General features: G+C 40.0%; 2 protein-coding genes across 2 annotated transcripts in view; one reads left to right on the top strand and one right to left on the bottom strand.

The window, feature by feature from the left end:
* Positions 1-2,489: 2,489 nt before the first annotated feature.
* On the bottom strand, positions 2,490-5,674 carry cartl (cocaine- and amphetamine-regulated transcript-like; the record flags this gene model as incomplete). The annotated part of the gene is made up of 3 exons (XM_080494746.1): positions 2,490-2,597; positions 3,837-3,914; positions 5,537-5,674. The coding sequence occupies 3 exons, from the start codon at positions 5,672-5,674 to the stop codon at positions 2,490-2,492; spliced, it is 324 nt and encodes a 107-aa protein (XP_080350872.1).
* A 2,940-nt stretch (positions 5,675-8,614) lies between these two features.
* The window catches only part of iqgap1 (IQ motif containing GTPase activating protein 1), a 51,326-nt gene continuing 41,620 nt past the window's right edge, over positions 8,615-18,320 (top strand). The window contains exons 1-2 of the mRNA XM_080495848.1: positions 8,615-8,829; positions 10,081-10,183. Of these exons, the coding sequence (XP_080351974.1) occupies positions 8,784-8,829; positions 10,081-10,183 (149 nt within the window). The 5' untranslated portion in view covers positions 8,615-8,783. The remainder of the gene's footprint in view (positions 8,830-10,080; positions 10,184-18,320) is intronic.

Below are 18,320 nucleotides of genomic sequence, written 5' to 3'. Positions count from 1 at the left end.
TATGATACATACAACACTACCTTTTTTTCCCACTTATAACAAGCAAAAAAACAACAACAAAAAGGTTCAACCAAGCAGTCTCCAGAAATGAAGACACTTTTCATCCACTATTGACTTGTTTTTATTACAGGCTGATTTACCTGAGGCATTGGGCGAGGGAAGTGTTACACTGCTCTTTGTCTACTATCTCGTCCTTTGAACCAGAAAAAGTCAAAGGACCTTTAAATGAGCTTCTTCAGTCTTTTATGGTCCTGCAGATTAACGCTCCTCTGGGACAAATAGAAAGCATGTATCTACTGGCTGCAGGCAAGTGGCATCTCTACCGTGTGTGTGTTTTTTAATATAAATGTGTATATTTGTAATACAAGCATGGCTTTTGTCACAGCTGGGCGCTTTGCTTTCATTTGTCACAGTTTGAGGTGAAGCTCAGCAAAAAGACAAAAACACCATGAATGAACAGGCAGGTTATTACAGGCTTTGTGGAAATGTGTGAAGCAGCAGGGGGGCGCAGACTTTGAAAGAAAGTTTAAGAAAGGTCAGCTTCTAAAATAAGGTTGCCCAGCTTGCTCAGGAGCAAAACAATTTCCAGGCCAACACGTGGAAAGCACTTTGTCAAGGTTTTGCTCATCGTACTGGATCCTACTCGTTCTTTACTAGGGTCGAGTTAAAAGTATTTTGATAAATAACTTCAGATGAACCAAAGAGTAAATTTTGGTCTACTTGGTTGATTTTGATTTCCTTTACCTTTTTAATGTGCCGAACATGTTGAATGTTTGCTTTTGTCAGGTCACAAATATCAGTTTAAATTCTGAATAATCTGTTATTTAACAAAATGTGCAAAGTCTCAGAAAAGTAACAAAAGAAAAATTGATGAGCATCAAATTAGTTCCTTAAAGCAAAATCAAAAATTCATCAAGCTCACCTTTATCTTGCTTTCATGTTTTTTCCCACTGATTTCTTTGTATTCCCCAGTTACAACATGTTTTCAGCCTTGTTTTTTTTCTGGGCCTTTGTGGTCTTGTGTCTTTTTATTCCCTCCATGTCGCATGTTTTATTTAGTACTCTTTGTTGTTGTTATTTGCCTGCAACTTAATTTATTCTCATAGTTTCCCATTTCCATTTACTTTTGCTGTTCCATGTACTTTGTTGCAGGAGTTTGCTGCCCTTAAACGCACTACCTTCGCATCATTTCTCCTCCATTGTTTAGAAACATGTTTCAGATGAGGCTGAATTCCTTCTGTGTTGGAGAAAAAAAGATGCTATTAAATAAAAAATCTGGAAGCTATCCAACAAGTAGCCTAAATGAGATAAATATAATTTGGGTCGCTATAGAAAGCCTTTAATCGTCTCGAGATAATAAAGTGTTTGTGCAAGTATTTGAGCTGCTCTTCAGACTGAAGCAATATCATAGCTTTGCAGTTTCTGCATGCACAAGTCTACTCTTTTATGGTTTTATTTTGGTTAATACAGCCCAAGCTGTGTTTATTTATGTTAGCTGGCATAAAAACCTGATTATGAAAGGATTTTTTTTTTTTGTATCCTCATAAACCTCCATAACAGATGTGCACACTTTCCAAATGTAGCCCCTCACAAGAGGGGAGGCTTTTCAAACGGCAAAACATCATCTGAAAATGCGTCGGTGGAGTTTGTTTGAACAAACAAGAAGCATTTTTGTTCATGTGGCAGACTGAAGAGCTCTCATTTCCACAGCAACGTATATCCAGCTGAGTGCACTTCCTCTGTCTGCTAAACCAGCTAAAAATTAAGCAAACATCCTTTAGAAAACAAATCAAATGTGAGAGTGAAAGAACTTAAAAGGCCCCCGTTCTGAAAGATAAACAGCATTTTTGCAAGTGAGCAGCTGTGTTTGAACTGTACATCACATTTTAGTGAGTGGAAGACGCCAATAAAAATATGAAATGTGATGCATTCTGAGATATTCAGGCTTTAGCAGGAAATATGTATGAAACAGACTCTCAGGGTTTAACCAAGCCATGCCCTAATAGCATGTTTGATTTATGTTAAGGCATCAATAGTGCTTTCAATTTCATTACATTGTATTTTTAATTCAGATAAGGCCCAAGGGCTAATTTGATTTTGCCACATACAAAATTATAACACTTCTTGTTGATATTATAGTTTAACATTGGAAAAATAAATTGAATAATGTGCAGAATCCTCTTGTGTTTAACACAAAGTGCATCAACTTAGACCCAATATACCACAGAGCTCAGTAAACTGTGACAAAAAAAACTACGCTAAACCACATGTTGACTCATGTGTTTATTGAAACATGAAACTTTTACATGCTACAGAACATAGTACACTCCATCAGTCATGAAGAAAGAAAAATCCATGCTTATCTTCAGGCATTAATAAGGCGTAACCAAAATAAATGGTGGACATGGACGATGAGTGGCTGTATGGAAGCTGAGCAGTGTGCTGGCGTGTGTTTGGTCCTGCTGATGTGGGGAAAAGTCCCCGGGGTTTCAGATGCACTTGAGCAAGTAGGAGTTGCAGTTGGCTCCTCTGCTACAGTCGCAGAGCTTCCCGATGCGAGGCCCGTATTTCATGGCACAGCGGTCGCCCATCCCGCACTGAGGAGAGGAGGAAGACACGGGAAGAGAGAAAGATGTATTTCGTGATTTCAAGTGATCCTTGATTCACATTGAATGACACAAGACGCTTTCCCATTTCAAATGTTCTCACTACTGTCAGAGAAAATGTTGAATTGATATAAAAAAAAACCTGGTAAAAACCTGAAAGTTTGGCCATTTCAATATTAAGCTGTAAAATTTAACTTTTTGCCACTTTGGAGAAAGAATTATGAGACTTATTCTCCAGATGAAGAAACAGAACAAGGTGAAGATGTAAATTTACTTTTTGCAGCATAAATAAATAAATACTGATCACAGAGTAGCGCTCAATTCCATAAAACACTGATACTTGTGTTGTCATAAATATGGGGAAAACAATATGTTTCATGACTTTTATCCCTGTTAAGAATTCATCGTCTTGGTCCAAGATGTTTGTATCTTTATAATCTTTATGGTATGTGGTGCGTTATTTATTGTTTTTGTATGTTTTTTTGATCACCCTGTCTGATGTCATGTGCTTAAGACCCTCGGATAAGTAGATATACTCACATGGATATATTCTTTAAGTTCTGGTCACCATATATACACATACACACACATCTATAATAGTGGAATTAAAAAAAAAGTCCTATTAATTTATTCTGTTCAGTTATTGCAATCAATAAATCCTCCTCACAGACTCATACTTTTAATCTATATGTTACAAAAAGCCTTTCCTTAATTCATATTCCTATTTTGAAGGTATTTGGCTCATGTTGTAAGAAACTGTGAAGAAAACGTTAATTGGAAATGTCTGCTGCTGATTCATTATTTATAATTCCTTCCATCAATTCAATGTGATTTATTCAACAGATGGTAAAAGGGAACAATATATATCACTTTGACACATTTAAGTAGAATAATTAAATCGTGTTCATTGGCTCTAATTAGGCCCAAATGAGTAATATATTTGCACTGAGGATACAAGGGAGGATTGAAATGTTCCTGCAGTTTTTCAGTTTCAGTCAATTGGAGTTGGCCAATGTTCTTGATTAGTTTGTAATTGCACTGAGTGAAAGACTGTTGTTGGCATTTTCTTGTTATCTTTTAATTAGTGGCAGGTATCTTGTGTTAACTGGTTTAATTAAACAGTGACTGAGAGGCGAATGCAATGCAGAGTCATGGCTAAGCCGTCTTAGAGTAAGTAAATTACACTCTTGGGGCTGCACTGATATCAAAGAAAGCAGAAGTGTGTTTTACCATTGGGATGCTCCCTCGCTTCTCAGTGTTGGAGAATGGACTGTGCATCCTGCCCAGCAGACTCTCCAGAGCTTCGATCTGACCGGAAAAGAAACACAAATAGTCGAAACAATGAGGAACACAATGACAGTGAAGAGAAAGTGATATATGAGGATGTACAAGATTGTTAAATATTGTTTTTTAATGACACGCTGGTTGAATCATGACATTTTACCATATTGTATGATCCATCCACCAATCCACTTTTGTGCTGCTTTGTGTCACTAAATAGATTCTAAACATTTTTAAGCGGTTAAATAGAATGAAATGTTTAAAATATTAAATTAAATGTGAAATTCCTTGTCTTTAACTTGAGCCTCTTGAAACTAAAAATTGCAAGCATCATACATCATTTTACATTTACTGAGTTTAATTTTACACGTTTGGAATAACACATAAGCTGAATTTAAAAAAAAATGTTGTGTTGGACTTGATTGCATTGGTAAGTTTGATGGGCTTGCTCAGGTTATCAGATGGTGAAAATGACATAAAAACAGGAATAATAGAAAGAATAAAGAAATCTGAGAAAAAGAAAACACTGTACATCACTTAATTTGGAAAACATTACACAATGTATTTTAAATGTATTTTAGGTGAGACTACGCCTAAAATACTAGCTGCACACAATGCTTTTTCAATGTTGATTCATTTCTTATCTCTTACATCCATTATGTCTCGTTTTCATGTTTTGCATGCAGTTTTAACTGGATGCTAAACTATTGCATTGCATTGGTGGTTTTAATATATGAAGAATTCTCACTATTTAAAAAAAATGCAATTAGAAATACATTAAAAAAGGGTCGTGGTAAATAGAATAAATAGAAAACCTTTTTTACTTCCCTTTATAATGGTGGAGGGATTTCACTTTTACAGCTCTTTTCCACTGCTGCCTCGAGCAATTACTTTGTTAATCACGTTCACCCATACACACCATTGGTGACGGCTACCAAGGTGCTCAATAACACCCCAGGAGCAATTTGACGTTCATTGTCTTGCTCAGTGGCATCCGGGATATAAGGTCATCAAACCTGCAGCCTCGTTAAGAAGCAAACCGACCTACCAAATGACTCAAAGCTCCAAATGTTGTTTTTTTTTAACCTTTTGTCAGTTGCCGAAACTCTAAGATGTTTTTTTTCTGTTGCAGTTGGATTAGTTAATATTAACTTATTTCAGGTGCGTCATTTTCTGTCGCCACCAAGTCCAGTTTTAAATATTCATTGGAGGAAATAAGTTAAGAATGAGCTGAGGGTTTCAACTTGTATTCATTGCATAACAGATGTGACAAGAAGTCTCATTACACTTGAGGAAGTTGATTAAAAAAAAGAGATGCATAATTCTCAATATCACAGGAGTCTTGATAAAGTTGCGCATATAGCAAAATGTGTAGCGACTAAATAGACTGTAATCAGTGATGGTTCCTGCAAAATATTTCTGGGAATGCACGTCTGTAAATGAGAGAAGAATTAGATATGCACAACTTTTCAATGATTTAGAAATATTTTCCTTCTTTTATTCCCAAATTGTTGCTGTGCTGCACGCTGGGAAATATAGAATACTCATCCAAAACTAATTATTGATTCCCCTTAAATTTGTAAGAATCACCACTTTGAGCAATGGCGCCTGCGTTTTCTCCACTGCAGCCTCTCCGGATCGGTACTAACCAGGTCTCTGTCGGCTGCTGGTTCTAGTCTCTGCTCCCCCAGGTCCTCCGCGGAGGCGTCCTGCGGCTCCTGGCCGTCACACAGGACGCACAGTAGGCCGAGGAGCAGGAGCCCGCGGAGCATCCCGGAGCTGTCCATGGTGCTGGAGGTGGGCCGGGTGGAGGAGGTGGGTGGGGGGGGGGGGGTGTCAGGGGCGGTGGTCCCGGGCACGAGGCAAGACGATCAAGGCTGGTGGAGGAGGAGGAGCAAGAAGGTCGCAGCAAGGTCCACGAGAGAGTCTCCCTCCACCCGCCGGACCTTCTGCTCTCTTATACCGAGAGACGCACGGAGCCCCGCCCGGGAGGCCGCAGAAGGTCTGCAGGATGGATGGATGGAGGCACGACGCGCACGGCAGCGCTCAGATCAGTTCATTACATTAAGAAGGAGGAATCCTTACAAAAAAAGAAAAGAAAAAACCCGAATAAAACAACATTACCAGTCACTGAGCTTCATTAGTGATCATTCTACAAAGCAGAGCTAATGAGGAAGCAGGAGACCAGAAAAAAAAAAGTTGTGCCACACTCTCAGAAACTGCTTGAATATTATATATTGAATATTAAACATTGTTTTTGCTTTAAGCTACTCATATATCATTCATGTTTTTTTGGGGGGGGGAGGGGTTGAGCATTTCTTGACTAATGTTTTCATTTTGAAAGTCTGTGAAACCTTCATCACATGTCAAGATGAGGGCAGGGCACGAATATGAATAATACTACCATGTGTAGTGGAGGAGGCTAGATATGGAATGTGGAGATTAAATCTAATTGTCAAACATTATTTGTTCCATCATGACAATCAATTCGTTTTAGACGTGAACCTAAAATATGAAGCCTGAAAATGTTCCATTCTGAATTGTGATTATTTAGCATATTATCATGGGGTGGTGTTGACATTGTCTAGTTTCTAAAATGTACCACATTTAATTTTTTTTGTTTAAGTATGACCTGTGAAGTACAATGTTCTATTTTGATACGTTTTGTACTGTTAATGGATTTGTACTCAAAAATCACTTATCCAAATTAAAACACCTTCATCACCACTAAAGTATCATTCATTGAAAAAACAAAACAAAAAGAAAAGGCGATACAGCCTATGTGCATATAGTTGACTCGACTGTTGTGAGGCATCATCTTTTATCAGAACATATTGGTTCACATATATAAACTGTAATGGTGTAATCCAGGCTCAGAGGACAACATGCAGAGTGATGCTTCCTTTGTCCCCTGCTGCAGGCTTGGAAGGGGAATAACTAAACATAAACCAAAGACAACAAGTTTAGGAAAGAATGTCAACCCTCCTAAAAAAAAAAAAAAGCATTCAAACTTTTCTATTGTTGATCTGGCTCCCTCTGGAAGATGCAACATTTTTTGTCCTGATAGCATTTAATATTGTCTCGCTCGATCTTTTCTCGATCACCCTCCAGATGTTCAAGTACACACGTTGTGTGTTTTTCAGAGAGAAGCAAGAACACTGAATGGAAGGATTGTGTGTCAATGGTTTTTATGTGTTATTGTTACACTACGGTGTAAATTACCTGCCTGTAGCATCTGATGTCACCTCTTGTTGTAAAGGTCAAAAGGTCCAAGGTATCTTCGTTATTCCCTCAGGGAAATTGGTTTGCTGTCCTCAAAAAACCATAAAAACACAGCAAATATTAACCCCGACACTGCATATAGAGACCAGTTTTCTCGAACACGAACTCCTTCCAGCAATAATCCAAAATCAGGAGCCAGTGCAGAAATCTCATGAAACACTGAGATAGAAAACTATACATGCATATAAAATAGTAAGAGGCTGAACTTTTAAAATAGTTAATTAAAGACATATTTTTCTGCCACCTTTAACAATAATATTTTAAAAAATATATAATTTAGAAAACCTCTTTGAGAGCTCCAATTCTCATTATTGGTCTAACCATTGAATTGATGATGGTAAAATGGCCCCTGTTAATCAGTCTGGTCACAGATGAATCATGTATAGTTCCACCTGAGAATAAAAATAGCCCGTTTATGATGAACACAATCGAAAGTCTAAAAATCAATGGGATCTCCCATCAACAATGGATCCTATCATAAAAAACAAAGATTTCCTTCCTGGACGCCAGTTTCAGTGATCAAGGAATTAAAATTCTCGATGATTTGCTCAAGGCAGTTCATTTATTATCAATTTAACAACTGCAAGCCGAATTTGGGATTTCGTACCATCTAAACATGTATTTGGTTATTGGCACTTTATTTATAGTCTTGATTTCTATAAAATCCGACCAGAAACTGCACATGTCGATTCGCTTGTATTACGGTTCACTCCAACTCTACAGCAATTTACCCATCTGAAATATCTCAGGCATCGAGAGAATCATAAGTATGTGTGAGAAAGAACGAGAGGCTGGATTAGGAGAGGAGGCTTGGTTTAGGTCTGAAGAGGACTTAGTGCGTTTTTTTTTTTTTTTTTGTGTGCAACAGGATATCAAAGAGTCAGAACAGGATACTTGACAAGCTGCTGTGTTCTCCTCCAAAATGTCTCAAAACCTTTTTATTCTTTACAAAGTGCAGGAAGGAGGTTTGTTATATACTACATCTTGGAGTCGCTCTCTTGTACTTCAGTTTTTGCTTTATTAAGATAAAGGTAATTTAATAGGTAAAATAATTGCTACAAGTGATAGTTTCCTTGATAAGAATGAGTTATATGTGGTTGACTTTAAAAAAAAAACAATCAGTATAACAACGGGCTCCCTTCATGGAGCCAATGAGGCCCCCAGAGCGCACCACTTCCTGCTCCCATGGTCTGCTTTTCTGGTTCTTATCTGTCCCGTTTTGTCCCTGGCAGGTCCCCGAGCCTCAGTTTGTCCAGGCCCTGGCCTGTCCCCTGGCTCCTGTCCGCGGCGGGCAGCAGGGGGCGCTGAGCCCGCAGTGCGGCCGCCTTTGCAGGCTGCAGAGGTCTGTTTCCTGAAACGCATACTTCTGGATTATAGGAGGAACACACCCAGTGACATCAGTGAGGTTTGAAGAAGAAAAAAAGAAAAAAAAAGTGCAACTGCAGAGGAGGAACAAGAGGGCCGAAAGGTCCTTCCCGGTTTTTTCTTTCTTTCTTTCTTTCTCTTCTCGGATCTGTGCGTCTTTCAGCTGCGGATACTTTGGGAACCGGACTTGTTCAGGCTGCGCGTAAAACTTTTCTCCTCCGCGGAGTTGCGTTTCTCAAGAGAGGGAGGATGTCAACTTCAGAGGAGACAGACGGGGCCCGGCCGAGATATGGCTGTAAGTTCAGACTTTATTCTTTCTTTCTTTTTTCTTCCCCCCCCCCCTTTGCTGCTCACTTTTACACCCCAGATCCAGGCTGGTTCACCCCCCCACCACCACCACCACCACCACACACCCCCCTCACACCACAGCCGCCTCCTTCTTCTCATGCAAACTCCTGCCAAACCTGACAAATGTCTATTTTTCTCAGCTTGTTGCGCCCACAAGTCAGGTCGAGTTGATTTCTGACAGCATGGTTCCAGCCTAATTATGACTTCCGCGTTTGTTTGGTTTAAAATTTTTTTTTTATTATTATAATACCTGGCAGAGTACAAAGGCCTGTTTTCCCACTGTTTACTCAACTGCTTGTGCCACTTTGCGTCAAAGTTTTTACAGTAAAAGTTATTCCTCTTGCCTCTGATGTTTTAAACAGTGCAGATTAACCTTGACACGAGTTGAGCTCTTCTGTCTGCACTCCACAACCAACGCCCAAGATATATATATATATATATATATATATAAAAAAGTCTAAATCATATTTGGGGATGTTGTATGAATTTGTTCCACTTTGAACCAAACTCTTCACATTGTGTGTATATCTGTAGTTTTTTTTTCTTTTTCTTTTTCCCTCATTCACTTTACTGCAGTCAGAGTTTACCTGTTGATGGTGTGTGTGTGTGTGTGTGTCCTCATACCGGCTTCCACCCTCCCACCTCAGATGTGACAGGGGCCTCTTTGTACCCTCCACCATATGCCCCCACTCTCCATAATTTGTTTAAAAAAAAAAAAACCCCTGCTTTGGGGGAGCATTGCTGTGCAGCTCCACTCTTGTGTAAACTCATGGGAATTGCCCCATAACTTCCCGCTGCATTGTTTTTTGTTCTGATTGTATGAATAAGCGTGCCATTTACAGACAAAGGCATGACTACTTCATACACACCAGACAGGCCCCTGCAGCAGCGGGCTGAGCTCATGTTAACTGGCTGCACAGATGAATAATGAGTCTCTTCTGTGGAGCTTTGGAGGGGCCTGTGTCTGGATGGCAACATTTTCCCAGTTATGCAACCAAAAAAAAAAAAAAAAGAAGAAGAAGAAAACATGGTATAAGCCACTGTTTGTGCATAATTTACTCAACACATACAGTACTGATCAGTCATGTTCCCGCTCTGAATTCAGCCAAAATGTCATAAAAATCAAGATGGTCTCACTCTCATACATTGCTGTCATTTGCTTTTGTTTGAACTATATTTGTATTTTTTGGTTTTGCAGCGGTCCTGGATGGCATGGAGCGACTCACAGCCGAGGAGATGGATGAGCGGCGGCAGCAGAACATGGCCTACGAGTACCTGTGTCACCTGGAGGAGGCCAAAAGGTAAGAGGGTGGAGGAAAGATTGGAGCCTGCTGCTGCCAGTCAGCTGAACTGGATCCTCTCTGCGCTTCAGCATGTAACCAGTGGATGCTGGTGGACACCATGAAAGGATTGAAGTAAATTAAGCCATACTGGTGATTAACTAACCATTGCATCAACAAAAATGAAATGAAAACGACCCTGAAATAATCTTACAAAAAAAATAATAATAATCCACCCACTTATTAAATACATGCACTTTTTGTGGTAGCAATGTTATGGCTGATTCCTGAACAGATCCTGTTTATACTGTCAGTTTGATTTGTAGTGGAAAAATATATTTTGTCACTGTCAATTTCAAGAAATACTTCCGGATGCGGGGCCACAAGGTGGTGGAGTGGTTAGTACCCTTGTCTCACAGTGAGGACGGGGCTGAGGGACCTTTCTGAGCGGAGTCCACATGTTCATCCTGTAAATATGACGCTACTTCGTTTTTCCCCTCCCTGGCTGTGTGTTTCCCCTGTAATGGCCTGGCGGTCTGACCAGATCCGGGGTCAGCTGTGATCGGCCCCAGCCTCCTGCTAAGTCGGATAAACTTGTATATGAAAATGTGAGATGAAGATGGTCTTATTCGTTCTCGGCATCTGCAGACACAAATCCCGATGCGAAGCCTCAAGCACTCAGACTGCAGTTCAGTGGGGTGGAAACCATCGTTTAATCCCGTCTTACGCTCAAGTTACAGTTTGAGGATTACAGTCTGCTCTCTGATGAGGTTTCACATCTTTTGTACTGAGTCTCACCAGCTTGTTTGCGCCGACAGTCCAACAAAAGCTCAAAACTCTTTCAAGAGCTGGAGTTTGGCGCCGCATACCTGCATTAAAGTCATTCAGCAAATGTTCTTGTCTTCTCATAAAGCTTGGCACTGGAAAACATGTATTAAATATGTATGGCTACTTTCTATATTAACTGAAATGCTGGATGGTATTTCATTCATTAAATGTTTAGTTTTTTTTGCTCAATTGAGTTATTTCACTGGCGATGTCAGTCGATGTTAAACGCTATAGGTCTGTGCGACGTGTCTCTGTAGTATATCTATGAAGTTTTATAACTAAATGTACATGTTTATACCATTTTTTATTTGTTGCGGTTCTACACCCACAACGGAGAAAGAAATGTAATTTGTAATTTCAATACAGAGAAACGGCTACTCTTGAAATCAAGTGTGAATGTAAAAGTAGTGTGTAGTACACACACACACACATACACACACACTTATAGCTTTTGATGCCTCCGCGGGCTCACATGTTGAAAAGAGGAAGGATCGCATGCGACAGGAAGTGACTCAGTCCCTGTTGACTTTAGTATCTCATGCCGTTGCCACAGAAACCCCCGTTCTCATAGCAACATGTTCCGGTGTGAATGAGTGAAGTCTGTACTGCTGCAGCTCTCTCTGATTTTGATTTAAAAAAATAAAAAAAAAGAAATGCTGAATGTATGTCTGCGGTGAGGACATTTTCCTTCCCGCTCTGCCTCACCTGTTCTGCTGTTGTCATCCATCTGTGATGTTCAGGAAATTCCTGAAAAGACTGCTGTTATCAGTTTTTTCCATCTAATCTTGTGGTTTTACCTAAGAAGGGACTGGGCAGTGTCATTTTGGATGAGTTAGTTGAAAATAACAGTGTTTGGGAATAACTTGTTGTATAGTAAAGTGTTCCAAACTACACAGCTTTGACATGCATGGTTTTTGCCGGTTTTATTCAAAAGATTATTAAAGATGAGCTTATAATTTAAAGAAAGGAAATACAGGTGGCCAGAGCTGGGAAGATATTTTAAAGTACTGTTACTGTCATGTAATTTCTTTTGACACTAGAACTGCATTATAATTATTTTTCTTGGTTATGGAACTGAGTTACCATAAGTGAAATTCCAGTGGATTCATTACTTGTTATTTAGTGAAAGCCAACAGTTGGATGCTGTATCTGTCTTCTTTGCTCATGGTACCCATCAACTTGAGCATTTCACGGAACTCCTATTTACTGGAGAATGAGCAGGTTGCGTCTCCTGACCGCTTTAACTTTTAACCTTTTCATCTGCGTGTCGGGACTGCATTAATTCAGGATTAGTGAGGCACTCCTACTCCAGTACATGGTTTATTTAACTAATAACACATTCAAAACATTATATGGTAAAACAAAGTTCCCATTGAGATTTCCAGCATAAAGCAAAGGGTTTATTTTGTCTAAACAAGTGACGGGTGGATTGATCTCGCGCCTTGTCTGCAGGAGGCGTCTGTTTTGTTTCTCCGCTGCACTTCAGGTGGATTGGGCTCCATGTGGGGAACATCTGAGCCTGCAGCGGGAACCCTGCTGGGGAGGTATGCTGGGAGTGTGTGTTGAAGTGCACGGCATGATGGGAATGCTTGTGACAGGTGCTCTGCAGGGTGTGAGAATGTACCTATGGGGACAACTGCAGGAATGCATTGTGGTTCTGTCATTACTATAACACTACCGCTGTCAGATGTGCAATAGAGCATCAGCATGCCTTCGTGACTTCACATCTTGTCGGTCTGTCGGCTGAGAGATGCAAACGGCAGGTTATCGCTCCCATTTGCATGTTCCCATCAGAAGCAACCGACGCAGCGTGAAGCTCACACAGCCCACCGCGGTCATTATCACTCCTAATTTGAATGCTCAGTGACCTGCTCGTCCATAATGGTTTCCAAATGAGGTAGAAAACTAAATGGTTGGTTCCTCAGCTCTTTCAGGCTGTGTTGTTCAAGATATTTGCACAATTTATTTTTGAGAGTTACTATATATCCTTCTCGGGATGGGGCCGGTCCGATCCAGTATCGATATCGGGTGCCGATCCTAACATAATTCACGGATCGCAAATTTCCATGAAGCCACGTCTGTGCTTCACTGTTGCTGAAATGACACAACAAATGTTTCCCTGCCAGCTGCTCCGCTCGCTGGCGGCAAAATGTGCAATGGAGTTCCTGAAGAGAGGCGGGTCTCAATGAGACAGAGTAATGAGTCTGGAATTCCGTTCCACAGTTTGCAGGTTTTAAAGATAGAACTAGTTTATTATGAGATGGTGACATCACGCAGACCCCCACATTGTCGAAACTGAACAAAAATAGTTTTTACTGCTTCCTTTTCCGACCTTATTCTTACCTCAAGTTGCCTTTTGAGAGAATACATGCATACATTTGTACATTTCAAACTTGCCTGTAGAGAAGAGTTTGTTACAGCCTCATATAAAATCAATGATAATGATAATAATTTTAAAGCAAACAGAGCTCAAGTATCGGAATAGTATCGTATCAGCAGATATCCAAATTCAGGTATCAGGATCAGATAGGATGTGAAAGAACATGCATCGGTGCTTCCCTATGTCCTTCAAAAAATAGGAATTGCGTCACATTAGCTGAGCTGTTAATACCATGGAGGTTTCTGGAATTACTGATTCCTAAAGTGATCCTCTTAATTGTACTTGTCTCTTTTTGTACATTAAGTAAAATTACAGAGATTATAAAAGCTCATTCTCAAACATCTCTTCTAAAGAGAAAGTAATACCTGTTCAACACTGCTCATACCATACCATACCATACCATACCATACCATACCATACCATACCATACCATACCATACCATACCATAACATACCATACCAACTATGTTTATAAAGCACTTTACAATAGCCACAGTGGACCAAAGAGCTGTACAAAAGAATAAACAAGACCTAGAAGTGCACAGTTCACACGTTGCATAAAATAGATAAAAGATACAGACAATACAAATAAAATTAACACAGTTGAAATGGATTAAAAGAATAAAAGCATGGATAATATAAAAGCAATTACCGTGGACAAAAGCCAACGCTAATGGAACCTCCATGCAGAGATACTTCATGTTGCTGTCAGGAGGAGTATAAACTCAGAATTATTGCACACTCCCCCAACAAAAGAAGTTCAGTTAAATATTGTGTGCAACTTAATGGTAAAGTCGGGTAAGTGGACAAAATGTCTGTGCAGTATATCTTGAGTTTGGCCAATTGGATGGAGTCCTGCTGTCCGAGATATTTGTGAGTGACTGAGTTCACAATGCACTTGGAGGAAGGGTTTTGTGAGTTTTGTAATGGTTGACGAGACATAGACCAGCAAGAAAAGTGCGGGTGAAAAGGAATTCATGGCAAAAGCATACGTCACTCCAGAGCAGAGCCTTGGCTAAATGCTAGTACGCAACAGCACTCGCAGATCGAGCCGGACTGGATGTTGTCACAGGAATCTGGTCATTTTAAAAATATTAAATTATAATGAAATTGACATTGATTTCGTCAATATTTCTTGAGAACAAAAATCAAGGAAAATAAAATCAAGTAGTTTTTATTTATCACATCATATCGCTGTTGGAGGAATTCATTACATATCTCATTTTCAACTAATACTGTGCAGGCCTAGTGGACAGAGGCGCAATGCTGTTATTTTATAAACTGTTCATATTCCCCACAATGACAACCAAGATTTCAAATTTATTTGTAAAAATTGACTGTCTGCAATACTTTACCTTTGCATCTTTGCTTCTTTCATTTTTGTTTTGACCCGTTTGCACCTTCAGTGTCGCCGGGAATGCCGTTGGACATGTTCTCAGTCTGATTCTGATGTTTATTAATCCTTGCATGCTGCTCACTGCACATTCCCTCCTCAGAGCAGACTGCGAACAATGTCAGGCAGTCTCGCCACAGATTTCACTGATGACGTTTGGTACTTTGCAATATTCGAAGTCGGGATGTTCCAGCCGCTTTGCATGGCGTCCGCATTTCACGGCGTTCTTTACCTGCAGCCATGTAAACGTTGGTTATAAATCACTCACTCAGCAGATGTTTTCAGCAGGTGACGTTGTTTTTTTTCTGGGTGTAGCTGAGAGGTTGTGACACGTTTCCTCCCGCTTCTCTGTGACACGAGAGTGAAAGTGGAGGAGAAGCGCTTAATTGTGGGGAGGAGAGAAAGGAGAGTGGCGGTTTGAAGAAAATCGTCGACATGGATAATCATTTGATTGAATGTTTACTAATCAAATAATGATACATAATCACCTCGACGTCCCAGTATTTTGCCTTCAGCTTTTAGGCTGTACATGTTTTGGATATATTTTACGAAAAGCAATAACATTTCATCAACTCCATTGCTAAAATCCAGCTGCTACTGATATGACAAGAACAAAAGTCAATGCTCACAGTGGATGTGTGTATTTACTATCAACGATCGGGTCCATTTCTATGTATTCTGTACCTGCCTTGTCTGAGGTAAAAGGCAGGATACACCCTGCACAGGTTCCCAGTCCATCACAGGGTTGATCTAGACAATCATGCATTACCTAACCTCTTATGTATGGTTTTTGATTGATGAAGGAAGTACCCCTAAAAGTTCATGCCCATGCAGGTAGAACATGCAACCGCTACACAGAAAGCCTTGAATATAAAACTGAGGCCTGTGCCATTCATTTACAATCGATACTGTGACTCATTATAAACGCGTGTGATGATCTGTAAATACATTTTGTAAAAATGTAAAATCCTTTTATTTTAGAAACTGGTGTGAATCTAGGCGGCTGCTTTGCAAAGCATTCACTGTGTTCAGGCTTGATCCCAGGCTGAACATGTTATTGAGTTTCAAGGTCATTTGTTGCTGCATTACCTTGTTGTTGCAAATGTGCTGCTTTCTGTAGAAATAGGAAGTAAGAGGCAGCAATTTGCAAATTTTTTTTCTTCCTGTAAAATTGTGTTGAAAGTCTGAGTTGTCATGCAGTTGAGGGTGTAACCCGATGCTACATCCAACAGAAATGTATGTGTTAATAAGCCCCGCCCCTCCATGTACTGCTTATGCAGCCTTGCCTCAGTGGCTCCTCTTCACCAACAGCGGGGCTGGTTTCAGATTCTGGTTCCAACTGTTGGCTACTGGAGGTGTAAGTCATGGTGGATCCTGGGCCTTTGTACTTTAAGGGTTTTGTACCTGAAGTGCATCTGTGATGAACAATTTTGGAGAATTTGATCTTCAGTTTGGCCTTTATGTGTAAAATTTGCATCTGTTCCTTGATTGTGTGTGTGGATTTTCTCCAGTTGTCTCTCACAGTCCAAAATCCTTTTTGCTCTCGGTTAACTGGTGAACTCTTAACTAGGTGTGAATGAAACTGTCTCTTTGTTTTTGCCCTGCAATGGACGGGTGATGTGTCCAGACACCAACCTGCTTTCACCTCTAATCTTTTTATTGGCAGGTTTTACTGCAATCTGACAAAAACATATGACACTGACAACTTGTGTCATTTCTGTTCAGTCATTGAAGCTATTTGGGTCCCAACCCCCCAGTGACTCATTCTTCTGGTTTGATCGGTTTTTGGTTGACTTTTCAGTTAGTAACATTTGATTTGTCGCTTGATATCACTTCACAGGATGTTGCTGTGCCACGTGGACTCGCCTCACAAACACAGGAATGTCAAACTAGATAACGGATGAAAAAAAAACCTTTGCTCGTTTTTCTGGTTGCGAGTTATCGAATTACCTTTTGCTTGAACTTGTTAGAGAAGAGTTGACATGGATTTTCAGTTAATATAGACATCATCAACAAAGAAAAGGCCTAAATTATTTCAGTTGGTGTAACAAATCTGAAATATGCAAAAGATAAATGGTTTGAATTAAATGATGAAAAAGAGAACTGTTCCTTTTAAACAAGAGCCTATATTTAAAACGTATTTCCAGTGAAAAGTGTCTTTGCTGGGGCTTCCCTCCTCCTATCTTCCCTCTGCAGTAATTCTGTGGGAGTCTTAAGCGCTAAACAACGTGAGGTAATGACAACTTTATGGGAGAAGCTGATTGGTAAACCAGCAGGATTTACTTCTCTCTGTCAGCTGCAGCAGCAGTATCATCCTCCCTCCTGTTCCTGCCCCCTTAACTCCTCAAACACTTCATTTACCACATCACTGCGCACGCCGCTGTTGGTCTTTGAGCTGCCTGCCATCTGTGGTATCCGTCCTCTGACAGCAGGAAAGTGATGAGAAACACTATGAAGAAGGTTTTTGTGTGCGTGTGTGTAAGTGGTTCACTCTCGGGTGTATTTACAGCACACAGAGATCTGTCCAAGCTGGGGTGGTGTCTAATTAGTGTTTTCTGTAAAGTATTTAAATGACAGGGTTCACTTTTTACCTCGATATTTCATGAAAGTTCAGGGATTTGGAGGAAAAATTATGCCATTTTGAAAATGACTGGTCTTATATGTGCTGTTGCCTAAATTGCGAAACTACTGTATGTCACAGTGGCTTGAATTTGAATTTTGATCTTAAAATGAGGGTGGAGATCACATTACCATCGATCACTTTTGACAGCACATATCTTCTTTTTCCTATCGATGCCTATAATTTTAGAGGAAAAAGTGCCGAAAACAATAAGTGTTGCACATGTTTGAATGAGACATGCTGAAGCAAGGAGACGGCTAAAGCACGAGGGCAACGATTCATCCGGCACCGGTGTTGGGAATCGTCGACCTAAAGTGGGTGGGGTCACGAGTGACTGTTTTCAGGTGTGTCCAGGTCCACTTTCCATTTTAATAGTTGATAATCAAACTGTAAATTACAATGAACACCTCATGTGTGTTGTACCCGATAATTTCTTTTTTAATCATAATTGTTTTTGTAAGAAATATAAATTTTGTCTTGCAGCGACTCAAGTTTAATGTCCAGCTGTATTTTTGAGTCAAGAAGCATCTTTTCTGCGATTTTGATCCCTTTTGATACCTTATGATACAAACAACATCTCCCCTTTGCTAGAAAGTCAATTATGTCAACAAATGTAGACAAGGCATCTATTTATTCAGATGTTCTCTATAGCTCACTCGTCCAGCAGGTTGCAGGGGCCTGGAGCCGATCCCAACGGGGTCGGACCTTCAGAGGTCCATGGCCCTTTACAGAATACAACAGGTTGGAACTTTTTGAAAATACACCTGCAAAGTTAAAGATGAAGGTAGAGCTGGGTGAACTATTCATTAATGCTATAAACATTGAAACAGTCTCTGAATAATGTAATTTAGGATGTAACCTTATGTCGTATTGCAGGTTTACCTGATATTATGCAGCCCTAGTATGAATCATGTGTTTGGAAAGGAAGCATCATTGT

The sequence above is a fragment of the Blennius ocellaris genome (genome assembly GCF_963422515.1).
Source record: "Blennius ocellaris genome assembly, chromosome: 1".
In the NCBI taxonomy this organism is placed as follows: Eukaryota; Metazoa; Chordata; class Actinopteri; order Blenniiformes; family Blenniidae; genus Blennius; species Blennius ocellaris.
Note: the sequence above shows the minus strand (reverse complement) of the source record. Positions and strands in the feature narration are given on the sequence as shown.